This window comes from Brassica napus, chromosome C3, assembly GCF_020379485.1.
Source record: "Brassica napus cultivar Da-Ae chromosome C3, Da-Ae, whole genome shotgun sequence".
Lineage (NCBI taxonomy): Eukaryota > Viridiplantae > Streptophyta > Magnoliopsida > Brassicales > Brassicaceae > Brassica > Brassica napus.
In genome coordinates, this window is record NC_063446.1 from 27,679,733 (window position 1) to 27,707,641 (window position 27,909).

Genomic DNA, 27,909 nt, shown 5'->3' on the forward strand with positions numbered 1-27,909 from the left:
TGCCACGTCATAAGTTTCAGTTTCTCTGTTAAAAAAAAAGAAGAGGCTTTAAAATAGAAGAAGCAGAGAGTTTCGCATCAACGAAGAAGACGACGGAGAAATGCGAGGGATGAGATCACTTCGCGGTAGTTCAAAAGCCGTATCGATTTTCCGTCCGGCGAGATTAAGCTCTCTTCGGAGCATCTTCACCGGTTGCCGTGCCGTGATGCTGCCTCGATTCGGCGGCCCGGAGGTTTTAGAGCTCCGGGAGAATGTTCCGGTGCCGAATCTCAACCCCAACGAGGTTCTCGTCAGGGCGAAAGCTGTCTCCGTCAATCCTCTTGATTGCAGAGCAAGTCTTCTCTTCTTGATCCGCTTTTGATTTCGTTTGCGTTAATTAGGGTTTAGGATTGCAGTGATCGGTTAGATTTGAGATCTCTTACGTATGAAACTAATCTCGAAATGCTAATCTGCAATTGATGATGGTGTTTGAGAATGTTTGCTGCTTTCTCTTTTTTTTTCAGATTTTTTAAGCAAAAAAAAAATTAAAAATCAAACCAATCGCTGGCCGCCACGAGTCAGTGGGGCCCGTGAACAGCATAAGAAACTCACTAAAATCAGTTCTTAGTTAGTAGTTTTTGTAACCCATCCTTAAGCGTTTTGTGGGGACCCACGCATTAAGAACCTCACTGAGGATCCCGGATAAACATGCTCTCACAGTGACAGTAGTGAGATTGATGTTGTGATTTCAGATACGAGCAGGATATGGGCGTTCTGTATTTCAGCCGCATCTACCTATTATTATTGGACGTGATGTTAGTGGCGAAGTTGCTGCAGTTGGGAACTCCGTTAAGTCGTTTAAAGTAGGGCAAGAAGTTTTTGGTGCGTTGCATCCTACTGCGTTGAGAGGTACTTATACTGATTATGGAGTTCTTTCTGAGGAGGAACTCACTGAGAAGCCAGCGTCAGTTTCTCATGTGGTAAGTAGGTAGATATATATATACCCGTTTAACCTCTCTAGTTTTAGGCCTTTATTGGCTAGACGTTTGATTGTTTTCGGTTAAGAGGTTTCAGATGTTCTTTTGTCTGCTGCTTGTAGGAGGCAAGTGCTATTCCTTTTGCAGCGTTGACTTCTTGGCGTGCTTTGAAGAGTAATGCGCGGATTCTCGAAGGGTATGTATGAATTGGAGGACTAATTCACCTTTCAAGATGTCACACAGATGATTTCGTGTTACTTGTGTACTATTATGGACTCACCAGCGTGTTCTTTGAAACCTTTCTATTTGCAGACAAAGGGTATTAGTTTTTGGGGGAGGAGGAGCGGTGGGTTTTGCTGCAATCCAGATTGCGGTAGCCTCTGGGTGTCATGTTACAGCTTCTTGTGTGGGTCAGACCAGAGAGAGAATACTAGCAGCTGGCGCCGAGCAAGCTGTTGACTACACAACCGAGGTACTGATACTAGCCGCTTTTTTCTCTGCTGATCCATGATTATGTTGTCATGAACCTTGATCTGTTTCATGTACAGGACATTGAGATGGTGGTAAAAGGGAAGTTTGACGCTGTGTTGGATACTATTGGTCGGCCTGAAACCGAGAGAATAGGCATAAACTTCTTGAGGAAGGGTGGAAACTATATGACTCTCCAGGTATGTAACATTGTCTTGTGTTTCTTCTGCTTTACGTGCTACAAGTTACCTTGGTTGCTTAAGTTTTTTCTCTTTTGCATTTATCTGTTGAAGGGTGAGGCTGCATCATTGACTGATAGATACGGTTTTGTTGTCGGGCTTCCGCTTGCAACTTCATTCTTAGCGAAGAAAAAGATACAATATCAGTATTCTCATGGAGTAGGTATATGATAGATCTCTTGCTCTCTCTCTCTCTCCCTGAATTACTCTCTTCAATATTTATCCGAGTCTCTGACTGTACTGAACTGAAAAATACAGACTATTGGTGGACGTATATGAGGGCTGATCCTGAAGGTCTAGCTGAGATTAAGCGGTTAGTTGGAGCAGGAAAGCTAAAGATACCAGTGGAAAAAACATTTCCGATAACTGAAGTTGTAGCAGCTCATGAAGCCAAGGAGAAGAAAGAGATTCCGGGCAAGGTGGTCCTAGAGCTCTGAACTATATATGTAGGAGTGACAATAATAAATACCTGCAGAGCTCCTTAGCAGCTGTTCTTTTTAGAAATTACACGCAGGAGAAACAAATGCTTTTCTCCGTCTTGAGTTTTCTGTAAATTAGATCTATCATGCTTAGATTCAGATAAAAATAAAACTTGAAATTTCTGTATAGACATCCAAAGGTTTTTTTTTTATTTGGACGTTGTCTTCGTTGCAACCTGCAGTATACCAAACTAAGTTGTTTGCTGTCCATGTATTTGTATGGGAATCTTATCAGTACTAAGATTGATCTATCCAGAGGAACATATTACTCCCAAACAATAAACGAAAGTCACTATAATATGGTGGACTTTGATGCTCTTATGGGTTATACATGAGAATTTTTACCCCAAGATTAGTTGACAGTTAGTGCTGTATAGAGTGTGAAATTAGCTGCGTATCTCGAGTTAGTTGACAATGTTGAGAAAAATAATAATAGTTCAAAGAAGTTAGGCTAATCACAGCAACAGTAAATCTCAAGAGAAAGAAACTAATCAGCAGCCAAACACGGGATGGAAAACTTGAGCCATGACACTGCTGGATTTTCTTTTCATGCGTCTAAGATAAATGTACCAGTCTGTAACAGCAAATCACTGACAAAACCAGTTGATTTGAGTAGACGAAAGATTAAAAACTCAACCAATCAAAAAGGCTTCATCTCAGTTGCAACCAACTCTACGAGAGAACTAAGGCATAAACTATCATATCTACAATGCAAAGCGCAGTCATCTTCCGTACATACCGGAACCAATATGCCATCCCTGAAAACGAATACTGGTTCAAGCCAACTCTTAGCGCTTGGAGATGCGTTTGCTTTATCCAAGCTCCCTTGCTCTTCAGCAGAATGACTGCAACACTCAGCCGAGGCAAGAAAATTATTACTAGGTGAGCTTTTGCAAGGACACGCTTCCTTTTCTGAGTTTCCATCACGTTCTTCAACCTCTACTTCCTGCGTGCCACCATTGTTTCTGGCAGAGATGAACTTCCTAACAGCAGCAATAAGCTCCACTGATAATGAAGAAACCGCATCATGTATACCCTCTGTTGTGATGTGGCTTCTACCAAGTCTCAATTCGCGAGTAACTAATTTACGCATTGAATCTTGGAGGATGGAGACACACTGAGGGCAGCAACGGTAAAAACAAACTAAACTAGGGTCATCCAGAGGACTGATTCTTGCAGTTATTTCAACTTGTTTGACTGGTTCAGGCATGCTGTTTGCAGATTCTAAGCCATGAACTGCTTCACCATTACTTGAGTCGGCTGACTTTTTGGGATCTTCTTGTGAGATAGAATTTGATTCCCCAGATCCAACGTGATTGTTTTCGGAATTATCTTTTTCTTGCAAACAAGTGACTGTTGCTGTTGTTTGGGTTTCATTCTGTTCATGGTCGGCTGCAGGAGAGTTAAGATCAAGGAGAACAGTCTGATGCAAGGAAACTACTCCTGAATCCTCAATCAACATTGCAGAATTCGAAGTATCATCACCATTCTCTTTGATCAAAACTAAGCCGTCTGTAATCTCCACAACTGGCTGATGATTGTCGGTAAGATCCGTAGATGCTCTAGGGTCTGGACAATTGATGTTTTGTGTATCTTCTTTCAGGTCTCCTTTTGATCGATCAGATGTTCCTTGCTCAGTTGGCTCATCCCTCACTGTCGCATCAGCTACAGAACACGACAATGGATTCATCGACTCTGTTTGAGCATTTGATTCAAAACTGTAAACAGTGAAATTGTGTTAGATATACAGCAAGCTTTAGAAACAAACATACATAAAAACAAAGTATATCAAGGCGTACCTTCGCATTGCATAAACCCAACTGTTAACCAGATCTTCCAGATAAGCAACTTGAGACAAAATTCTGATATATTGACATCTGTCCTTTCCAGCATCGATTTTCATATTGATCCGCCCAACTAAGAGCTCGAGAACTTTCCTTACTTCAAAAGAGACTTCCCTCAGTGATGTATAGGTTCCTCTATACGCAGATAATCCAACAGCAACGAGGCCCCTGGCAGTGCCAGATAAATCTTTGCCTCTAACATTGTTGGAACCGGAAGCAGTAGTACTCTGCTCTGATGGATTATGAGGACGAATGATACACGAATTAAACGGCCATCCTCTCCAAGGACCCGAAACATCTGCGCTTGGCCCTTCCTTAAGCTTTGATGTCACCCAACAAAGCTCAGCAAATTGAGGATACCGTAGAATTTGATAACCAAATGTAGAGACGGCTAACTCCAAGCTTGATTTCGGTTTCGCAGTAATGCTGATAGGTATCGGTGGCACTTTCAAAGAACAATCCTCAGGAGGTTTTGATTTGATACCTACTTCTTCCCCTGCAACATGATCAGTATTATTCTGATAAGCTGGATCTCTGCAATCCTGGTCAGGATCCTCTCTTTCGTATGTCTTCGGTACGTCATAGTGTGTATGGGTTCCCTGATGCACCAAATGAAGAAACACTTGGATTGCCCGCCTTGACAACTCAGTAGCAGACAAGTCAATGGCCATGTCTTGGTCAGAACTTTCAGCAATTTGTACAGTGAATTGTGGAACAGCCTCTGACTTAGTTGGCTGATACTCCTTTGATAGGTCGGTCTTAAAGAACTGTTGTATCTTAGGAGGCAGGAGTTTGTAGGGCATGCCAGAAGTAGCCTATCACCAAAAAGGAAAAAAAGGATTTAGTCTCACGTGTTGATACTCTTCTCAGAGACTTCTAATCAACAAAGTAGGGAGCACAGAGATTTGAAAAAGAAGAGTACACGAAACTAAGGCTTATATTCACAAAATACAAGAAAAAAAGCTATCCGAAAGTACACTAAACAAGCATATACGAGAGGTATTGGAGAAACAAATTAAGTAAGAAGTTAAGCATACCAGAATTATCATCTTTGTGGAAACTCGCAATGATTCTACTTGCTCAAGAAATGTGTTCCAAGCATGTGAAACTCGAGAAGAATACTGCAACTCCATTTTCTCCACTGTTTCTGGACGAACGGGAGAAGAATTTTCTTTTAAAGAATCATCATCACACTCGACCTCCTCATTCAGTGGAGTTTCTGTCTCTACAGCCCACAAGTCAATCCTTGGCATGAATACCACACATGATTTCCTGCTAGAACATTTCACTACAGGTCGGACAGATTTACCAGTTAGTAATCTGGAGATGGACTAGAACCAAGCAAATCAACGAAAGACTAAAAGAAAAAAAGTATGTAGCTGCTTAAATATCATTATCAGGTACGTAATGAAATGTTAATAACAGACGTACTTAATAAGTGAGTTACGCCTAGCACCAGATCCCCATTTCCTTCTTGTGAAATTGTCGCCGTGTCTATCTTCTGCATCTCCGCATTTCCAATAAAACAATGCAAGATGCAAGAAGCAAGATGACGTTGACCAGATCTAGGTCCTCCAGCAATAAGCAGTTGGAACCCAGACTTGTTCATTGATTCTGAAGGAGCATTCCCCAACCCAGGATGTCGGCGGACTCTGTGTACCATGAACTGCGCAGAACCCAAACTACAGTCGCCTGCACCAGGGGAGCTTGGAACAGATCTAACCGAGTCACATCCTCCATCTAGTATCCCAGCATAAGAAAGTCTCTGAACTATATCTTTTACAACATCTACGTCCTGGAGAAGGCTATCAACATGAGACCACCAGCAATCATCATTTATCTTCTTGTCGCCCAAAGCAGAACAGATCACATTTTTGAAATCAACCGCAGCTTTGGAAAGTAGAGGCGGCAGCACGATGCGCTCTTCAAGATGAAAAGCAACGAGTAAAGAACACAGTGATGGTAACAAAGAAGGCACCAAGTAAACAGGAAGAGGAGAAGAATATATATCGCTAGCTGCTTTTCCTGCTCCTCTACGAGAGCATGGGGGTGGGGAGCGGGATAAAGCTTCCAACCAATCTCTTTCTTCAACTGAGAAGGATGGTAGAGCAACACGATTACTCCTCGAGATTCCCAACTCTGCAGCGGCCAAAGATTCTTGCAAAGGAAAGCTCCTATTCAAGGCAATCATGGCAGCTTGCGTGCAGAGAGCTTGTATATCCGCACCAGCAAAACCGGCAGTTTCTTTAGCAACCCACTTGAGCAAGTATCCAGACACCGGCTTAGGCCACTTTCTAGTATGGAGTGAGATGATTGCAGCTCTATCATCGAGCGATGGTAGTGGAAAATAGATCTCCCTATCAAATCTCCCAGGCCTCCTTAATGCTGGGTCAATAGCATCAGGGTAGTTTGTTGCACCTATGACAACCACTGAGCCACGCGACTTTAAGCCGTCTAGTAAAGCGAGCAATGTGGATACAACGGAGCTGTGTGTTTGATCTTGCTGCCTTGACCGCTTGGGAGCAAGGCCATCAATTTCATCAAAAAATATGATGGATGGTTGGCATTTTTCAGCGACTTGAAATAAGAGTCTCAACTGGCGCTCAGCATCACCAACGTATTTTCCCAGACAGTCTGCCCCTTTGCGGGCAAAGTAGGCAATCCGTCTATTACCACGAGCGAGGGAACCAATCAGTGCTCGAACCACAAGAGTTTTTCCAGTTCCAGGATGTCCATGCAAGAGGATACCTCTTGGTGGTGTAAGTCCAAGGTTATCAAAGAACTCTGGATACAGTAAAGGTAAAAGAACAACCTCTTTCATACATTGGGTTACACCCTCAAGCCCAGCAACAGAATCCCATCCCTCAAATGCTTTTCCGTTCTCAGATTCAGAGCCTCCAATATACTCAGGCGCCACTCTTAATAGATCTCGTTGAAGTCTCTTGCTTTCACGTTTTAAAAATTCTTCATCGTCTCCACACTTCTCAAACCACTTTTCTTCCGCTTCCACATCCTTACGCCATGCATCATTTGAGTGCTTCCTCATCTCCAAACGCATCTTCTTAGTTTTCATCTTCTTCATCCTGACTTGACATTGACGACCATGGGGTTGGAAATGATGTCTGTGGTCCGTGCAAGCAATGAGAAACTTACGGTGATCAAAGATGCAACCATTAGCTCGTGCACAAGGCTGCAAAACACAGAACACCACAAAGAAGTTGTCAGAGCATGATACACTAATAGTTTTACAGCTGCAAGTTTATTAGCCAATGTGTCAGAGGTGAGGAAAGGAAAACCAGAGAGGGAGTAATAACAGACCAAATGATAGGTTCTTGGACATCTATCAACACGACAACCGATGGTTGCCCCAGGTCTTTCACAGCGAGTGCATTTTAGTGACCTCCCTCTGCAAAGTGCTGCCCTTATATTCTTTAAGCGTCCTACACCAGCAAAGTAAACCTGCAGTACAAGAATATTGAAGATTAACGCCAACAGAAGACAGGATTCAGGAAAAGAAAAACAAATAAGAAGACAGTAAGAGGCTGAGAGCATAGTTAAAATAAAAATATTTCAGGAACAATGACAACCAAACAGACGTTATAGAAAACTAAAGATTAATCGTGAGAAAAACACAGAATTGAAAAGAGAAATAAAGACTAATACTGGCACACATTTTGTATGGCACATGTAGATGAATCTAAGCAATCAAAAAGCATGTTGTGTCATATAATCAGAACCACACGTTACCTCGGGACTCCATACGGCACAGTGCTGATGAACCCACGTTCCAGAAATTCCATAACGATCGTTTATAGGGCCCAATAGACGGCCAAGCCACCCAGGTTCATCTCCGAAACCATCTAATATATCATAGTTTGGCTCCCCTGAAGATGAAGAACCGCTATGTGCCTCTACGTCACTGTCACCATTATCTTGTATCAACTTCTTCGGGAGTTTGCCATCAGTACCAACTCCGCATAAACCACAGCGTCTGGCTTGCTTGAAGGGAGGTTTACCAAGTCTATCTGATGAAGTGCAAACTGAGTCAACTACTTTGTTGCAAGTTTCATTTTGAATAGGCAACTCGTCAAGCATTTCCACACTTTCACCCACTTTATCGTTGGCCTTATCAGTAGATGTTGTTCTGGAAGCACCTTGCTCTCCAGTGTCATCGCTCTGCTTCAAACTCTCATTAACCTCGATGGCAGCTTTCTGTAGTAGTTCAGGATCTAAAGTATCTCCTTGTTTGGTCTTAACATTATCAGCAACATCACTACCATCCCCTAGTGTACCAGTGCCATTTCCACTTTCAAAAACCATTGCACCCAACTCCTTACTCTCAGTTCCTTCAACTTCCGTCTCAATCTCATTCTCCAATCCTTCCACTTGATCCCCACTCTCTTTCTCCACTTCTTCCATTCGAACATCAGTCTCAGCTGCCGTTCCATCCACATTACCTTCAACCTCACTTCCTTCCTTCTCTGCACTACCATGTGCTTCACTTGCACTATCCTCAGTCTCGTTCTCAGTACTCTCTGCTTCATCCTCGCTCTCAGCCTCCGCTCCATCAACTTCAGCTTCATCCTCACTCTCTAAAACAACTGATCTTTTGGTAGCCTTCTTCACCTTCTCATCCTCCTCTGCAGCTTCACTATCAGCTGATTCCTCAGACTCGCTAGCACTCTCCTCTTCAGCATTACTGTTATCAGACTCATTCTCCTCATCTTCCCAACTTTCAAACTCCTTAACTCCCACTCGCTTCTTACCCTTCATCAGCTTCCCACCATTAGGAGCTTTATCTCTCACCTCATTACCATCACCGTTTCCGAAAACGAGCTTTCTTTTCCTCTTAACAACACTTCTCGCCTGAGAACCAGCGTTCCTCCTCCTTGACCTCGACCTCAACCTTGATTTCCAATTATCCGAATCGTCATTCTCCTCCTCCACCACTCTACTGCTACTACTCCCCCTAGAACTCCTATTCAAACGGCGCCGTTTCTTCGCGGGAGGAGGAGAAGCGTCGAGGATAGACGGTATCCGCCTAACCCTAGAGCTCCGCCGAAGCTCGGAATCAGCAGCAGGAGCGGCGTCTCTGTCCTTCGGCTCTCCGTGGTTTTTGTTGTACTCCTCCTCGCAAATCGCGGCGAGCTTCTTACTCTTCCTCCCAGAAGGAGAGCCCGATGATCTCATCGCGAATCAACAGCAACCGTACAAATACAGATGCAACTGTTTCTTTTAAGATAAAAGAGAATCAAGCGCTTATCGAAACGTTACGTCTTCGAAAATTAGGATTGTGAGAGAGTAGCGCCGCGGAGACTTCGACGGAGATGGTTGAGAAAGCGTAACGGAGCGACCAAGCTTAGCTCCATGATCAGCTCGAATCCGAATTAAATTAACCCAGAAATCCGAAACCCTAATTCCCAATTTCCACGCTTTTACAGTGGTGAATTTGAATATTTTAAGTTTTTTTTATTTAATAATTCATCTAAATAGTTTTCTTTTGTTTACGTAATTAGACACTTTTTTTGTATTTTGTTACACGTAAAAACACTCGTTGCTCGAGGGACACATTCACGTTTCCCAAGTCACTTATTAGATTTTTTTGCCCTTGTTCATTTACAGCCATTCGTTTTATTATAATTACACATGCAAACACTTTTTACATGTGACACATTTTGTTATGGACCATCGATAGCTTATGGACAATTTTTTTTTAATGGAAACGACACTTGTGGATGGATGATTTGTGGATGGATGATTTGTGGACGAGTGATGCGTAGTTGGGTGATTTATGGACGGGTGACATGTGATGTTAATATGTTTATAGTAGATAACATGGACAAACTCTCTATTTTGATTCCATAAAACTATACAACAATATGTGGACATGGACTCATGTTACTAAAATTATACCATAAAACGTGGATACGGACTTTGTTATCTCCAACACAAGCATTTGGTTTCTTCAGCTCAATTGATAAATTATCTGCAATTAAACTTCAATCAATATGAGAAAGAAATGATACTGTGAGTATGAGCGGAGAGAAAAATAGAAGAAGCGTTTACCTTCTGTCGGAGAGTAATAGATCTTGAACGTCAAAGATTTCTGATCTAAGGAATTTGCGCTTTATCATGATGTGGATGGATCTAAATTTGATTAAAGTTCAATTTAAATCCCGAGATGATGAATGGAATCGAATGAATATTGTCTAGGTCCACAAATAGTTTATAATTCTGTTAAGATGTCCATGTACAGTTATCCACGCTTTGGTATCTACGTCCACATTTAGGTTTGTTTACACATTAATATATATATATATATATATATATGAAAATGGATCTTAAAAGATAGAGAATTTTATATATAGTTTATTATGACAATTATTTTTGTTTAATATATTTTAGAACTTGAGATAAAAGTAAATAAAAACATAAAGTAGAATAAGAAAAATAATGAAATGAAATAAGAAGAGAAGAGATGTTCTCTTTAGTTTAGGGTCATAAGAGTCTTTGACAAAAGAAAATGTGTTTCAAGTGATAAATGTCTTGTAGTGTAATTTGAATATGAGAAAGTGTCTCTAAATGTAAAAAATTCTCTTACTTTTGTTCTCAACTTGACAGGTCTAATGATTTATGGATAAATTACAAGCAAAATGGATTATTTATTGTGAAATTGCACTCTCTATACGTAGATTTAGGTGTAATTAGGTAACTACCATTATGTATTACTGTTAAGTACTGTTATGCAAAACATGAAGACAATTATGCCCATATAAAATGAATCCTTGCGGTACGCTAAAAGATTATGCAATCCGTAGGTGAAGATATTATAATCCACTAGATTTTTTTACCGCGCTACGCGCGGATAAGATATTATATGTATTTCTCAATTCTAAAAAATAATGTATAATATTGTATTATATTATTTAAAAAATATAAAATATGACTACATAACATAAATATATTTTTAAATTTTCTTTGTGGAAATCATTATGTTGTTTGATTGTTGTACTTGATTCACATATTTGCATAGATATTTGTGATACATGAATAACTATATTTTTATTATCAGTAAATAATATATATTTATTATATAATATAAGAAAAATAAAATTATTTACTTTTTAAACAAACTTGTCTCATGTTGGGGACTCGGTTATAGACATATCATATACGAATGAGACATTTTTACAGTTATCAATCTTCTTAACATTGAAAAAACAAATCTACATATCAAAACAATATCTCATACGATCTATTTGTGGAATAATTACTCTGAAGAAATTGAATTTAGGCATCAAAAAGGACTGAAAATGTATGTGCATATATGTTATCTAAGTCTGCTTCACAAAGTATTATTCATAGTTCATATATCATTAATGTCCATCCTATTTTTTTGTCCACCATTTCTTAAACATCTTGAAATAACTGATGCTAATTAATAATAAACTTTTTGCTGGAAAAAAAATCAAATTTGTCTAATTATCGCTTAAATATTTTATTAATATGGTCTAAGAAGCTTTGAAGTGATATCATAGTTTAATTTATTAGTTTTTTTGTTAATTTTTAGAGGTTTTTGTATTTAAGATTTTTTTCCATATTAAGCTTTTATTTCTTTCACAGAATTGATATATATATATATCATAAAAATTACCATCAAATCAGTTTTACTTATTTATTATTTTGTTTTAACGAAAATACACTTTTTAAATAATTTAATTTAAAATAAAATTATATATTAATTTGCTGTATTTTAACAATTTCATTGATTTAATTAATTTGCTTTGGTGGATAACTTAAAAAGTTTTCATATGAATCGGGGAAAGTAAATTTATGTTGTTATATTATATTTATTTTGTGTATATAGAATCTATATATAATGCTAGTGTAATAAAGAAAGAACATTATTTTTTTGTAACTTCAAAAAGATACATTATTACAATTTAAAATGAATCAAAATTGAATAAAATGGTAATTAAATATTTGTAAATCTAATTGTTTAGTTGGATTCTCATGAAAAAATAATCGATTGGTTAAACAAATGTTTCAAAATTTGTTGTGGTATTGTTTTGTCTATAAATTATAAAATTTATTGAATTAATATATTTAATTATTGCATCCTTAAATAATATTTTATTAAGACATTAGAAAAATATGTTTTGAGTTGTTTTGTCAAATTGTACAAAAATCTATGCTTTTTCATATTTGTAACTTCAAAAAGATACATTATGATAATTTGAAATTAATCAAAATTGAATAAAATGGTAATTAAATATTTGTAAATCTAATTATTATTTTTATCTTGTTTAGTTGGATTCTCATGAAAAAAAATCGATAGGTTAAACAAATGTTTCAAAATTTGTTGTGTTATTGTTTTGTCTATAAATTACAAAATTTATTGAATTAATATATTTAATTATTGCACCCTTAAATAATATTTTATTAAGATATTAGAGAAGTATGTTATGAGTTCTTTTGTCAAAATTTTACAAAAATCTATGTTTTTTCATATTTGTCACGAAAATTTATATGTTAAACTTACTTTTACAAAATTCTTAACTTTGTCACGAAAACAAAAATCTATGCTTTTTCATATTTGTCAACGTTCTCACACTTTCTAAGAATATATTAGCTTAGTCACTTACTTATTTTTTTTTTACAAAACAAAGTATCGGAGTCTTGAAAGTTGAATTCATATTATTGTAAATGTACATAAGAGTTTGTGATTATATACTTAGTGGTTCTTGTATTTGTGTCCAAGAATGTTTCAATGGCTTAGTGGTAACTATACTATATATATATCATACTAACCCGGGTTCGATTCTCACCTTCGCATTGTTTTTTTATTTTTTACGAAAAAAATGAGATGACATGGCAATTTCGGATTCTCTGATTGGTTGATTTTTCTATCCTATGTGGACATCCTCTCCATGGCTTATATCCCCCTTTTAGTATAGTATAGATATCCTCTTGTCATATGAACTGAATCTTTAAAAATATGAAGGTTTATTACCAACATAGGGGTGTCTGCGCTTCGCGCGGAATATTGTTTTATTGTTCTTAAATATGATTTTTGGATGATGTGATTATGTGTTCAATATTTATTTGTGAAGACCATTATTTGATGTTTTATTATATTATGTAGTAGTAGGTAATAAGTTAATATATTATGTGTTTGTCTTTTTAATAATGTGTTGTTATATGTATTATACTACTTGTTAGTGGTGAAGTGAGTTTCTGATGTAAAACATATTTAATTTCTATAACTTTGTCTTTAGCCATTTGTTGATTCTAAGATTAACGGCGTCAAAATTGTATTTAAAATTTTTACATTACTCTTTTTAGATGTTTTTTGCACTCTCCTCCATATTTTGACCGTGAGCCATCACAATCTATGTATTTCGTTTACCTCTCCAGTGTGCAGTTCTTCTCACCATCACTGGGAAAAGACTCACCTCCGTGCTCTTATTTTTCCTCACCTTCTTTTTTGTTAGATTATCTGGTATTTGTTAATAGATCAGGCATATTATTTCCATGTTGTGTGGTTGTTTGTTACGGCGTTGTATGTTATTTCGGTCAATATTGGTCATTTTTTCCTTAGGTTTTGGTTAAGGTTAGAAACTAAATCTCGTTAGGTTGGGTCAAAGTTCAGTTGTCATTGATGTTGTTTTCCTCTTCGCTGGTTTGCCGTCAATAGTCTCTGCTCGTCTTGGTTTTCAAGATCTGTTTTTTGTGATTTGACTTCTATGCTCTTGTTCATAGCTCGAGGATGGCTCCACGGTTTGTTGATTTTTTTTTTGTCTCTTTTTATCTTTTTGCTCTCTCATCTTGTTGCACCTTTCATCGATGATCACGTCTCTGTTGGCTCTCCCTTTTTCCATATTTGCTACTCCAAGTTTTGATAGTGTTTTTCTTTGTGTATGTTTTGTGCGCTTGGAAGTTTGTTTATGGTCTCAAGGTTAAGCTTTGGTTTCTTGGTGGTTGGTTTCCATTCTCCCCACTCAAGTTGTTTATCTTCTTCTCATGCATTTCTTGGTGTAGGTATGCAGAGTTAGTTTTTGGAGCTTTGGTTTCTTCTATTCAGAGTTTTGTGGTTCCTCGGTGGCATGAAAGCCTTGTATGTGCTTGTTTAGTTTGTGAGGTGCTTCTTATCTCTTAGCTGGTGGTTGTAATTCTGGTGCTTTAGACATGCGTTTTTTTGTTTCGTTGTGACTTTGTTCTTCCGATGATTATTCTTTCTCTAACCTGTTTTTTTGGTTTTTTGCGCTGGTGCTTGAACGTGATCCTTTGTATTCCGGAGATTGATTTGTCCCTAATTTTATCTTTTTACTTTTTTCTGACATCTGTTTGTTTTTGCCAAAACACTCTATGGTAAGATGAGATAGGTTAGTCTTCTTATCTTTTTTCAGTTCCAAACATCTATTGAGTTAGTGTTACTATGGTATTTTGCTTTTTCTCTGTGACTGGGGAAGTTTGATGTTTAGATTTTTTTTTTTTTACAGCAAAACATTTACAGACTCATATTGACTCTGTAAACCAAATCGGTAACTCCGCATTCATGTGAACGACAAAGGACGATTGTTTCCTAGCACTGTGTGCTAAGCTATCCGCCCGAAGGTTCGCCGTCCGAGGTACATGAACGATGTTTGAATTGAGGAAAATTCCTTTGATAAGCTTGATGTCTTCCAGATAGCTTTCGAATGCTGGCCATTCTTCTGGTTCCAAAACCATCTTCACCAATTGAGAACAATCTGTTGCAAACGTTACCTGAAACTGTCTTAAATTCTTCATACATTCCATTGCCCAAATCAATGCCTCTACCTCCGAATGGAGGGGTAAAAGACATGCTCTTACATTCCTTGCCCCTAACAGACCATCAAACCCCGATAAAGTACTATACCAGCCTTGCCCTGAAAACTCCGATGTTTAGATTATGTATTGCACTCTAATTTCTTCTTATTAGTTTGATCATTTTATTTTTTTAATAGTTAAATAAATATATAATTTGTAAATTAAATATTAGAAAATGGTATAAAAATAATAAAATAACAAAAGTTTATGTTATTTTTAGTTGTGAATAAATTGAATATGGAAAATATATTTTTATTATTTTATTTCTTTCTTTATTCATCTTGAATTTTAGTGAACAATAAAATAAATTATAAAACTTTATACGATAATAGTTAGTGCAAAAAGGATTCGATAGTGTACGATTAGAAAGTACTTGGCCAAATTGCAATAACCTAAAAAAAAGAAGGATCTAAAATGTAAAAAAAATTACATGGATGACACGTGTCGCAAAAATCCGTTGTCAGTTGTCAAAAAAAGGGAAAAAACTAACTATATATATATATTTTTTTAAAATGACACAGATTGTACTTTAAAGAAGGAATCAGAAATCAAAGCAGAAGGTTGGTGAAAAGTACATATGAAGTAGTAAATATAAGTCTACAAAAAGAAGATTTTAAATCGAAACATACCTTTCTAACTCAGCTACCTTCTTAAAAGCTCCTTTTGACTTTTTACTTGTTTCTTAATGACCCAAGTTGACTCTCTGGCTACTTGATTTTATAGAGACGAAGAGAAAGAAGGTTAAGCATCTCTCCTGCTTATATTTTTTTGTATGTAAAGTTGGGAAATCTTAAGTGTGGATACGTTATTTAATGCACCGTTTTGCTCAGAAATATATGGTCCAGATTTAAGTTTCTCATATATGTTCTCTTGTTACACCTCCTCGCTAACCGAGAAAAACTAAAAATATATTTACCAAATCTATTGCAAATCTACGAAATACAGCCTAAGAGCATCATTAATGCAGTTTCTAAGATGGGTTTTTAAACAAAAGAAGGCATTTAAGTAAATCAAAAAGAAAGAAATAAGGATAATCGATCCTTAATTAAGCGTTTTTGGAACCGATCGCAAAGGGGACTCTTATTACACGTGTCGGCTTTTGTGATTCTTTTTTTTCCTTTCTTCCCCCAAATCGATTTGCGATGGCAGACGAAGATTTCCAGTCTCGCGTCAAGAGGATCTTCGAATTTCTCGCCTTCTCCCGCTCCACGTCTTCTACTACCTCCACGTCTTCTGCGCCGCTGCTGCGACAAAAACGCAATCGGGCTCGGTGTGGTCTCTCTCCGGCGCAGAAGTGGAGAAGCGGGAGTGGAAGCGAGAGCAGCTCGCTTCGTACGATAGGGAAGAGATGCCTTGTGCGTCATCGTTCGACGAGATTTTGAGGCAGCAGGGGATCTCGAGCACTGATCGGAAGGAGGGTGAGGAAGGTGGTGACGAGGATTTTGGTGATGAGGATGATGATTGGAGCATCAGGGCATCCATGGGCCTTGACCGTACTCTCGATGATGAGGTATAATCAATTATTCTTTAAATTGTTTTGGTTAGGTAACGATTGTGCAAGTTAGGAAACGCTTGAGTAAAACTAGGGAACAATTGAATTCATATGTATTCATATCATTAGCCTGGAAGATCGTTAGGTTTTGTAGTACGTGAACTTTCAACACAATGATCTTGATATGAACCTTTGTTCACACATGAAGAATTAAAAGATTTAGACTAACGTTCGTATCAGTTTGAATTACTTTTAATCTCCAAGAGAGATTTAGCTTAGTGTTAAGAGAAATGGTAGCCAAAATTTTCTAGTTCTTTTGCAAATTAAAAGGTTCGTATCAGTTTCCAATTGAAGGTTCTTGAATTTTCAATTTTTATTGTTAACAGTCGTAGGCTTAGTAGGAGAACATCTCGTTTTTTTTTTATACTGAGCATTGTTTCTATACCTTTTGATGTGAAACAAATTTTTTTTTAATTCATAAACCATTGAAACAATTCTTCACGGCTTGAAATTTTTGCTTCTTGACGCAGGACGAAGAAGATGAGTATGATAAGATCGCACTAGGGAAAGAAGATGTTGTAAAGGCGTGCCTATGGAAGATGCCATTTCGAGACCTTGTGGTGTGCGGATTCGGGACCCTCATGCTAACCTTGCTGCTGCAAAAATGAGGTTAAAAGAAGATGAACTCGAGGCCAACAAGTAAGGTTTTCTTGTTTATGTTTCTTCTTATTGAGTAAGTGATCTTCTTCAATTCTTCTAAAAATTTTAATTTTTTTTTTAAGAATTCTTAATTAAAAAATTCTCATTGACCACTCAAAATAAGAATTTTTTAACTAGAATTCTTAATCCACTTAAGTACATTTATATAATTAAATAATCATTAAAAAATGCAAGTGGATTTCATGGGATAATCATGTTCTAAGATCTTAGAGGACTATAACAAAAATTATCTATCAGATTTGCGAAATGGCAAATATGTATATTTACTTCATCTCAATTAACTATTTGGCCCAAATTATTATTTTCATAGCATATACCTAATTATGCCATTCTTTTTGTATTTTGGCCTAATTGTCTCTTATTTATTTTTCTTTTTTTTTTCTCTTCTTCTGCGTTCTCTTCTTCCTTTCATTTTTTTTCTCCTCCTTCCATTCTACTCATGTTATCTCTTTATTTGGATCTATTTATTTTTTTCAAATCCGTTTTTTCTTGTAAACTATCATTTCGTTGTAGATCTTCCACCACCGTCGCCATTTCTTTCACGGCCACCATTGTCACCGTTTTTTTCACGGCTACCACTGTTGCCGTTTCTTCCATGGCCGCCATCATTCCCATTTTTTCAAAAGCCATCACCATTAGTTGTTTCTTATACGGCCAGCACCGTCACCATTTTTTCCGGTCAAAATTTCTTCCATAACCACTAGCATCTCTGTTTTTTCAGTCGCCACCACTGTCACCAAAACTATACATCCTTCTATAGTTTCATGTTTATTTTAAATTCTTGTAGTGTCCACACACTCACCTTGCAACTCACCGGCGACATTGCATCCACAGTCTCCTCCTCCACGCGCCGAAAGATCTTCTTCTATACTCTAAGCTCTCATCCACAGCCTCTGTCAGCTTCGCCATCAGCCACCTCATAACCCACCAGCCACACAAATCAACTTTGATTGCATCCATCTTCTCCTCCTCTACACCGTCAAATCTACACCCTCAAATCCTCATTGTCATGTCTTCCCACTGTCCTCTGACCACCACTTTCGTCAGTTCCACACAATCACCTCACAAGCCACCATCCACACAAATCCACTTTGGTTGCATCCATTGTTTCCTTTTTCACGCCGCCGAAAAATCTTCTCTTCTACTCTAACTCTCAACCATCAACCACAGCTCCACCATCAACCACCTCTCACCTCGAAGCCACATGAATTCACTCTGGTCGCATCCTTTTCCACACAAATTCACTGCGGTGGTTTGATTTTTCTTTTTGAAATCTACATTATGCTTGTGTTTCAGTTGGGAGAGAGAGAATGATAGTTAATGGTCTATTTAGACGGTATTTTTGTATTTGAACAATGAGAAAGTGTGTACAAAGTGAGAAGTGTATTATTATGATATTACAAGTTCAAAAAATGTCTATGAATGTAACCATTTCTATTTATAACCATTTCTTCAGGCACAAAACAAAAATAATCCATCTTATCTGGGAAAGGCCCATCTCTTGGAAAAACGGATGGTCTGTCTTATTGACTGATATAATATAATGACTTAACGACCCAAAAAAACACAGTGAACCTCAGTTACATAATAATCTGTAGAGGAAAAGCTAATATCCATTGATATTCACCCCCCTTTTCAAGAAGTGTTATTGATCTTTAATGTATCCATCCATTTGATATTCACCATAATGTTTTTTTTAATATAAAATATATTAATTCAACCCGAAAATCGGGAATTTAGTTTCGGTTACAAACAGAGGTTTTGAACAAAATTTCCAAAGTCAAAACTATTACAAACTAGCTTCGCCTGCCCACTAAACCCGGCACATTCCACTAGTTCGTTTTCTGAAATTCTTTAGAATTGGTTACGTTCTCTACCAATGACGAGGATCCCGAGAATCTGAGGTTCTCCTTGTTGCCTCGGATGCCGGGAGTTCCCGAGTCGTCTTCAGAGTAGCTAGCTTCCAATGAACTCCATCGAGCTTATAACAGTCACTATCCATGAAGCACTAGACGACGAATAGGGGAGTGTTTCGGATACTTACCATGAAGCCTTGCAGACGCCACCAAGGCTCAGTTTGTACACAGCGTTTGAAACCGCCTCCCAACCAAGCAGAGAGCTTGCTACTGCCGCCAACAAACTTGTACACCAAACAGGACTGACCTCTAAGCCAAATACCAACTGAGAGGGCTCTAACGACCTGCACAAACAGCCAAGCTACACTACTAATGAGGAATCAAGTGACTCGTCACCAGCACTGAGATGGTAGCAAGACACAAGAGCGACTCCGCCACGACCGAGACCAAGGTAGGGACCTCTCTTGTCGCCTTCGAGAACCAAAGAGACGTGATTGTGACTTGCAAACGGATCACCGGAGTCAACAGTGAGCCAAATAAACGCACACTCGAGAGCCCGAACTACGATGAAGAAGTTGCCGCTATCCACCGGAGAACTCAAATCAATGACAAGGTGATGAATCGGAAAGGCTTACAAAGTGGAATTTAACCAGCCATAGACGACTAGTTAAACAACCAACTCAGTACGCCTACATGAGTCGGACCCGGAAGCAGTGTCATCCCCGACTGCACACCACACCCGCGACCCATCTCCGACTAACCTGAAGCAACCTTTGACTTCAACAAAGAGGAGAAGAGCCCTAACGACGCCGTTGAGACTCGCTGCACCAACTGTTGAAGCCGCACGTCACTATAGGACAAGAGCAGCACCACAACACCGCAAAATCAATGCAACGCACCTTCCGCAGAACCTTGGACTCAGAGGTCACGAGAGAGAGAGATCTAAAAGAGGACACACGATCTACTCTCTCTCAGCCTAGAAAAGCCAACTCCGCCGGCTTAAACCGCGTCACGACACCAGGACTAGTTGAGTCTCCACCGCAGAAGAGAACCTCACGCGCGGAAACCTTGACGGCAAGACACACTGAACCAGAGCCAACAACAAGACAATTGAGGAGGAGAGTCAACCGGCGAAGCAAATAAAAACCAGATTAGGGAGGAGAGGAGTCACCGGCACCGGCACCGGCACGCGCTCACATTCGCCGCCGGACGCTGGTGAATGTATCAGATCTGAAGTCGCGCTTGAGAGAGTTGAGGAGAGAGGAGAGAGGAGGAAATAATGCAATATAATCCCTATTCACCATAATGTTACTGTGTTTTCTATCACATTGTCTTCACTGCTTGTTTTGTTACTCAAAAGCTTTTTTATTTAAAACATTGACTTGAATATGCATGGTTGAGATACTCCTGAGAAATTGCTCCTAGCTGTTGTGATAATTGAGATATCTCAAGACAGATTAAGATATTAGAACAACATTCTATGGGCACAAAAAGTAAGTACATTAGTATCATACTGAGTAATCAAAATGATACTAACCAAAGAACAATACCAATCCATTCGAACATCCACAGACTTGCAGATGAAGTAAACGGACCGACGAGATTCTAAAATAAATCTACTCACAAATATGTGATGACCAAATTCAAATCACACAACACAGCTAAGCTATACTCACAAGTCACATTAGTGTTAAATCAAGCAAGGTGATCTGACATATATCTTCATCTGACCTCTATGAATCTCAGTCTTCCATGGAGCAACCCTAAGATGCCCTTCTGAGGTGTGTTTGTAAGCATTCTTTTCTCTTCTGAGTAGCTCTAGAGTTTCGGACATTAGCATGAAACCCAGTTCAATGCTTAGCAGAAGTAATCAAACCTTAAGAGTCACCAGTAATCTCCACAGGAACAACAACCATTTTCAAAACTATGAAACCGAACAGCATCTCTCACAACAAACTTTATCTTCATTATCTTAGACAACCCCTTGATGAACTCATGACAATCTACGCATACCCTCAAGTTCTTAAACACTCTTATCGTCTTTGCTTCCTGGTTCAACCCCCCTGACGCCAACGCCAGACCAATCGCTAGCTTCTCACTGTGAGCTCTTAAGTTCTCCTCCTTGGACTCATCGTCTATATCATGCATCTCTTGTTTCAAACCATAAACATATCCCAACTCTTCCCTCATTCTTCTTTCAACTTCTCTCAAAGCCTCCTGAATCCTTGGCGTTAGGGGATGCGAATCCTCTCCGCTACGGAAGAAATAAACCTCTCTCTCAATCTCAACCCAGCTCATACCGGCTTCTTTCTTCAACCCTCTCGTCTTCCCAACCTCTCTTGCCTTCCCATGCTCCTGCCAGTAACCAGCTTGTCCATAGAGATTAGACACCATCACGTAATTCGCAGGATTGTTTCCATCGATCCTCAAAAGAATCTCACTCACTTCTTTCCCTAGCTCGATGTCTCCGTGTAGTCTACATCCGCTAAGAAGTGTTTGCCATATTCCAACGTTCGGTTTCACAGGCATTGAGTCAATGAGATGTTTACCTTCCTTCAAACGACCAGCTCGTCCTAATAGATCAACAACGCACGCGTAGTGCTCTACTCTAGGTTTGATCCCAGGCGTCTCTAGTAAGTTCGAGAAAAGTTCTTCTCCTTCTTTGATCAAACCAGAGTGGCTACAAGCTGAGAGTACAGCTAAGTAGCATACATCGTCAGGCTCAATGTTGTATCTCAACATTTGTTTAAAAACACTAACTGCTTTCTTCCCAAGCCCATGCTTCCCGTAGCCAGTGATCATCACCGTCCAGGAGATCACATCTCTCGACTGCATTTCGTCAAAAAATTTCTCAGCCTCGTCAACTAACCCACACTTGAGGTACATGTCCACCACCGAGTTTGAAACAGATGTTTCTAACCCAGATGGGAGTTTAACAGCAAGCGCTTGCATTTGTTGCCCTTGCCGCAATAGGGCAAAGTCAGCAAAGACGCCAATGATCCCAGAGAGAACAAAACTGTCTACCCGAGAGGTTAGCTCCCTTAGCTGCCTAAACAAACTCATCGCCTCCACGAAGTCACCCTCTTGAGCATATCCAAGAATCAGTGAGCTCCATGAGATCATTGTCTTCTCCTTGATCTGATCAAAAGCTTTCCGAGCACCAAAGAGATCACCACACTTGACATATAAATCAACAATAGAACCTGTTATCGTTGCTGAGCTTGAACAAGGAAACCCACTCCTGATCAAAAACCCATGAATCTGTTTACCTCCGTGAATCATACCAATGCTACTGCAAGCCTTTAACAAGCTAGTCAAAGTGAACTTGTCCGGTCTTTCTCGCATCATCCTAAACGTATCCAAAGCTCTACCACCATACCCTGAATGTACATACCCAGCTATCATAGCATTCCACGTTATCAAACTAGTATCAACCATCGAACCAAACACTCTCTCAGCTTCATTGATCCCTCCACATTTTGAGTACATGTCAACCAAAGAGTTCCCAACCTCAACCATGGTTTCAAACCCCATCTTCAAACAAAACCCATGTATCTGCAATCCCTTTTCAAGTGCGTTAAGCAAGCCACAAGCTTTGAGATTCGTCGAGAGAGTGAACTCGTTAGGGCTAACACCGTGACGCACCATCTTGCTGAAGAGAGATAATGATCCGTTGAGTTCACCGTTGAGTACGTGTCCGCTCATGAGAGCCGTCCATGAAACAACGTTTCTCTCAGGCATTTTGTCGAACACCTTGTGAGCGGTGACGGGTTCTCTGCATTTGCTATACATATCTATAAGATAATTGCTCGTGAACAGATCTAAGCACGATCCCAACTTGAGAAGAAAGCAGTGAACTTGACGGCCTTGATCAGAAAGTCCATTCTTTGTGCAGACACGCAAGATTGTGACAAGGCTTTGTCGCTGGTTCAGAAGCATCAGTAAAGTCTTGTTTGAATGAAAAAAATAAGAAATCTAATTTACCGCCTGAATGAACGAGTTTAACTGAAACAACTGCGTGCTGTCTTCTGCTACTATAAATGACATGTAGTCTTTTACGATAAGACTCGGTGGACTAAACGATGTCGTCTCATTGTAATCCATTTATCACAGTTTGGGCTTAACTCTGAAGGTCCGCAGCCCAATCCAGTCTCGGGTTTGATTAAAAATAGCGTGACGTTCCAAACCGTGGAAAATACTAAAGATGACATGCAGTCTAATGACACAAATACCAAACGACGCGTCTTCCATCTAATTCTCTGCTCCATCTTCTTCTTCTTCTTCTTCTTTCAACTGAGCGAGCATTCTCGTGGTGTATAATAAAAGCATGAATGATCAAGACGGAGACTGGAATTATCATCTCAGGATCCTAAGCAACAGCGCGCGTGATTCCACGGATCCTGCTTCCGATCCATCTGTGCTACAATCAGTAAGCATCGAACAATTATGTGTCTCTCTCGATGTACAAAGGAATCATCCATCTTTCGTGATTTGTGACGAATGTCAATGGATCATTAGGTGAAGAAGCTACATGGGTTCTGTAAATTGGAGAATTCAGACGATCTGGTGGCTAGAATTTACCCTCAGATCAATAAGGTCTTCCAACGCTCTGTTGCTTCGCTGACTCAGTCCGAGACAGGGACCTCCAAAGGTCTTCTCTTGCTAGTATGTTACCCACCAAGATGATGAATGCTTTTGTTTGATTATGGTTTTGGTATATCGTATGGTGCGTTAAAGGATGATCCTTTTTGTGTGTGTGTGTGTGTATGTTAGGCCATTCTTCAGTTTTTTCTTGATTTTGGAGATATGGTTCTGCACGATGCTGACCCGAGTTTGAGGACTTTCTTCCGCTCCTGTCTTAGCCGGTATCTTTCTTTCCTTATGGTTGTATTGAAATGAACCTTCATGTAGATGATTTTGTGGGTATTTATCAATTAACATGTACATTGGCTCTTTCTTGTGTAGTGAGTTCTCGGATGCTGCTGTTGCTGAGGCAACTTGTGAGTTTCTTATCGAGAATAAGAGAAAGCTCTTGGCGTCTTTCCCTAACTTACTCCCTCAGGTATATAAACTGCCTAATGTAATGTTAATTCAGTTGAGAATGAAGCGAGAACATATGTACAGTCTTCTCCATCTAATAAATGCAATTCTGTGTGCAGTTTTTCCCGTTGTTGCTTAAGCTCATTGCCTGGAATTGGGAGAAGTAAGCCGAATCCTTATTGCTTCTTTTTTCTTCATAAGTTATCTAATCAATCACCTCAAGGAGTGTTTATTTCATGCTCCTTATTTCAGGTTGGAGAAGTCCTTCCTGAAGATATTCCCAGGACTGATATCACCTGGCTCATTTCTCCCTCTGTTTCCATCCATTCTAGACTTGCCAAGTGAGTCTCCCTTTCTGAGAAATGCTACTCTAGTATATAAGTTCTTTGGACTGTGGTTTAGATGCCAGTTAGGTGAATCACAAGCTGCTGGTTTAATAATCTCCATGGTTTTGAGCATGTGTAGTAATCTGTGTTGATGCTTGAAATTATATAATCTCTCAGCCTAATTTAGTTTTTTTTTTTTTGCTAGTGCTGGTTGTGGCACTAGAAAAGGTGGAAAGGAGCTCCGGGTCAGGGTCAAGGGTCGGAGGTAGCATTGCTTCAATCCAGAAGAGTGCAGCTCCTGAGGTTTTTATATCTCATTAAAAAACACATTTACTTGCTAGACTGTGTTCTCAGATATAGTCACTGAATGCCACGGATCTCCATGAGTGCAGATGCTTCTTGCCCTTATGGATGAAGCCTATACCGGTTCAACCATCGGAGACGGAGGGGATGACTCAGAGTCTGAAGATAACAATACAATAGACGTAGCTGATCCCCTGTTTCTTGAGCTTCTCAAGGACGAAAATGATGGTCTAGCTGTATGCCTCTTGCCTCAGTTTCTACATTATTCAGATATTTCATAAAAACTGAAAGTCTTTAGTGTACTTTGTACTGCAGGAAAGACACCGCGCTTCACCTGCACTAAACGCAGCGTTGCAGGCTGCTGCGAGCGGTCCTCGGTCAGAGAGGATGAAGCAGACACTTAAGATTGCTCCTCGGCTTCTTGATGTCTACTTTAGTGTTACCTTGCGAGACGCAAATGACTGTAAAGATTATTGAGACCCTTGAGCACTATTGAGTCTGTTCATGCTTGTTTTCTTTTCTTTCTAAGTGATTTATCTGTTTTCAGCTCTGATATGTGCATTAATCCCTCTACTCATGACAAGGAACTCTACAATGTTTCCGGATAAGAACTTTTCTCATGAGGTAACCATCAACGCATCTTTTGTATGAACCTGTATATTGAGACCTTATCTTACAGAGATGTGTATACAGATCCGCAGGAGGCTACTTGAATTCGTGTTGGCTGCATTTCAGAGGTCTCCAAACTTCATTGCGCTGTTGAAAGTAAGTAATGCCTTCGTTTTATTACGATTGTAAGTTTTTTTTTAATTTTGCTGAAACTCGTTTACATAATGCAGAAGCCTATAATTGACAGGCTTGGAGAAGCTTATGATGACCCTGCTAAGGTCAGTTTTCTGATATCTCTCAACGGATTCTTTGTAAAAAGATTATCAATCTTCTCTAAAACATGTTTTTCTTTTTTGCCATAGAGAGAGTTAGCTTTACAGCTATGTTGGGCAATTGGAGAGTATGGTGGTGGGGGAGAATCACACAAGGAAGCTGCTCGAGAGCTCTTTGAAAGCTTAGAGCTGCTTCTCTACGAGAATCTCTCATCAAGGTATCACATTAGCCTTTTTGTTATATACTACCATCTTCTTCATGCCTTTCTATTTACACACCACTTTTGCTTCCAACAACCCAAAAAAACAAAGCCGTCTAGGTCTGAGGCAAGAATCTGGGAACGGTTCCAGAAGAACAACTCAGTCGAGGCTCTTGTGTTTTGTAGTGACAGCTATCGCAAAGCTCGCAACTTATCACCGTGAGCTGTTGCCAAGAGCTCGTGTCGCCTTGGGAAAGGTACGCGGAGACATATCTGAATCCCATTGAAAACACTTTGCAATGATCACTAAAGTCTGAGTTACAAAACTATGTAGGTGGTTAGGTCTAGGATATCAGATGCAAGGGTTTGGAGACGAGCACATGATTACTTAAGACTGATGAACGAACCAGGGATCTGTTGGTCTGTGTTAGGACCTTCACGGGTGTCAGAGAAACGGTTTCCTGGCACGGTTAATTGGAGTGAGGGTGGGGACAAAATGGTTGCACACATTCCGTTTCACATTCTAAGTGAACAAGGAGGTTACTTCTCATCTTCTTAAACATTTGATTGATTCAACTAAGGTAGATGATAGTGTGTAGTTTGCAAGAGAGATTTAAAGTTGTGTCTGTTTCTTGCAGGTCCACCGTTCCATGACTTTGCTCTCTCTGATGTCATCATCAAAAACTGATCAAAGAAAGCCTTTTAAATTGGATTTGTTACCATTCCCGGTTTTGATTTATTTGATTTCCATCAATGTAACCACTAACCATCCTCGGTTTGTAACCTTTTTGGATCAAAATTTGATATAATTCTGTAAAAAGTCTCAAATTGTTTGTTGTGAAAATTGAAACCCAAAGGTGTTGGTTTTGTTTGTGTATAATTTACCCAAAACTAAAAATCGAACTTAACCAAATTTCATAAATATCGCGTAGATTCTGTTTTGGAAAAAAAAAAAAAAAAAAAACGAACTGAACCAAATTGCTTATTATTTTATCCAATTTTTTTGATTGTGTTTCGAAAATCAAAAATCAAAATGAACCAAAATAAAAATTCAAATTACTCCATATTTTTTAAATAAATTATCGATTAAATTTATTAAAAGTATCCTAAAATTTAAACCAAACTAGATCTGAAATTTTCTCAGATATTAACCAGTTATTAATTTTATCATTCAAATCGGAAACCAAAAATCAAAATAATTAAATTAAAATTGAACCAAATTTTATAAATCACTGAAAGAATGATATGTCTCTTTTTTTTTTGAAACACATGATATGTCTCTATAATCGAAAATTCGGAGATAGAATTAACCTAACCGAATCAAACCAAAACACAAAATTCCCAAATTGCATTATCTAATCACTGACCCGGTTAGATTCGTGTTTAAAGTGAATCTGGTTTTGATTCGGTCTGGTTTAAATTTAGAATTGTTTTTTGTTTCTTTTTAGGTTATTCGACCTAATCATGACAAGTTTGAACTCAACGAGTTTGATCCTTTTTCTAACATGTCCGAACCAGAAAATGCCAAAACTGTTTGAGGTGGGTCCCAAACTTTGCCGTATACTCGAAAACGACGCCGTAGGGTTGAGGCCTTGAGGGCGGCGGAGATGATTCGCTCCTCCACCACAGGTATATAACGTCACTCGGCTTCCTTATTGGTCGTCTCTCGGTGCACAAGTTTTCTTTTTCTCGATCTCTGTTTTCATGCAAAACAATCCACAACTATTAAAATCTTTTCTTTTTCAATAATCTTTTGTTAAATAATTGAAACGTATTCTCCACAATAATGAAACCCATGTGTTATTTCTCCCTACTCAATGTAACGTGTCAACCTACAACTATTATCTACCAGTCACCAAAATGTAATTTATAATCTTCAAAAAAAAAGTGTGATTGAAAAGAAAAAAAAATAATCTTCAAAAGTGTGAAATCATTTAAAAGAAATAGGTAGAGTAATTTGTGGGTCGCATAGAGGTGAAAAATAGCAGAGCATAGGAGGAGAAAAAAATTGAAAGATGCATGGGAATATGATTTGATGTAAAGCCTGCGACTCCTCCATCTTTGTATATGTGCGACGTTTCCATGTGACAGATAATTGATGGATGGATGTGATCTCTTCTCACGATTTGATGCATCCATGCTCTTACTTTTTTTTCTTCTTGTAATAAAGTTTTTGTCTTGAAAACATTAATGCGCGTATAGAATCTTATACATGTTGAAGCTCAGAAAAAAGATCCAACTAGTATCCGTTAAT

General features: G+C 38.8%; 4 protein-coding genes across 5 annotated transcripts; 2 read left to right on the forward strand and 2 right to left on the reverse strand.

Moving 5' to 3' along the window:
• The first annotated feature begins 1 nt into the window (after window position 1).
• Window positions 2-2,350, forward strand: LOC106389190 (reticulon-4-interacting protein 1, mitochondrial). The gene is made up of 7 exons (XM_013829392.3): window positions 2-331; window positions 732-959; window positions 1,079-1,152; window positions 1,269-1,428; window positions 1,505-1,624; window positions 1,718-1,826; window positions 1,922-2,350. Exons 1-7 carry the CDS (start codon window positions 101-103, stop codon window positions 2,098-2,100), a joined length of 1,101 nt encoding a protein of 366 aa, XP_013684846.1. The 5' UTR covers window positions 2-100; the 3' UTR covers window positions 2,101-2,350.
• Window positions 2,351-2,652: 302 nt separating this feature from the next.
• BNAC03G38920D lies at window positions 2,653-9,468 on the reverse strand. The gene is made up of 6 exons (XM_048753096.1): window positions 7,734-9,468; window positions 7,305-7,445; window positions 5,418-7,176; window positions 5,024-5,274; window positions 3,942-4,801; window positions 2,653-3,860 (listed from the first exon to the last, which is right to left on the reverse strand). Exons 1-6 carry the CDS (start codon window positions 9,174-9,176, stop codon window positions 2,783-2,785), a joined length of 5,532 nt encoding a protein of 1,843 aa, XP_048609053.1. The 5' UTR covers window positions 9,177-9,468; the 3' UTR covers window positions 2,653-2,782.
• A 9,269-nt stretch (window positions 9,469-18,737) lies between these two features.
• LOC106389188 (putative pentatricopeptide repeat-containing protein At3g15130) lies at window positions 18,738-23,062 on the reverse strand. Of its 2 annotated transcripts, none has more exons than XM_048753099.1 (2): window positions 20,089-23,062; window positions 18,738-19,989 (listed from the first exon to the last, which is right to left on the reverse strand). In XM_048753099.1, the coding sequence occupies exon 1, from the start codon at window positions 22,842-22,844 to the stop codon at window positions 20,790-20,792; it is 2,055 nt and encodes a 684-aa protein (XP_048609056.1). In that variant the 5' UTR covers window positions 22,845-23,062; the 3' UTR covers window positions 18,738-19,989; window positions 20,089-20,789. The 2 variants fall into 2 exon arrangements, with proteins under 2 accessions (XP_048609056.1, XP_048609055.1); XM_048753098.1 differs by having other exon boundaries at window positions 20,077-23,062.
• A 33-nt stretch (window positions 23,063-23,095) lies between these two features.
• On the forward strand, window positions 23,096-26,532 carry LOC106389187 (AP-5 complex subunit zeta-1). Its single transcript, XM_013829390.3, has 16 exons — window positions 23,096-23,334; window positions 23,424-23,570; window positions 23,679-23,770; window positions 23,871-23,967; window positions 24,065-24,108; window positions 24,198-24,286; window positions 24,477-24,574; window positions 24,664-24,810; window positions 24,890-25,037; window positions 25,122-25,198; window positions 25,268-25,339; window positions 25,414-25,461; window positions 25,546-25,673; window positions 25,768-25,912; window positions 25,990-26,194; window positions 26,294-26,532. The coding sequence occupies exons 1-16, from the start codon at window positions 23,233-23,235 to the stop codon at window positions 26,341-26,343; spliced, it is 1,689 nt and encodes a 562-aa protein (XP_013684844.1). The 5' UTR covers window positions 23,096-23,232; the 3' UTR covers window positions 26,344-26,532.
• The last annotated feature ends 1,377 nt before the right edge of the window (window positions 26,533-27,909 follow it).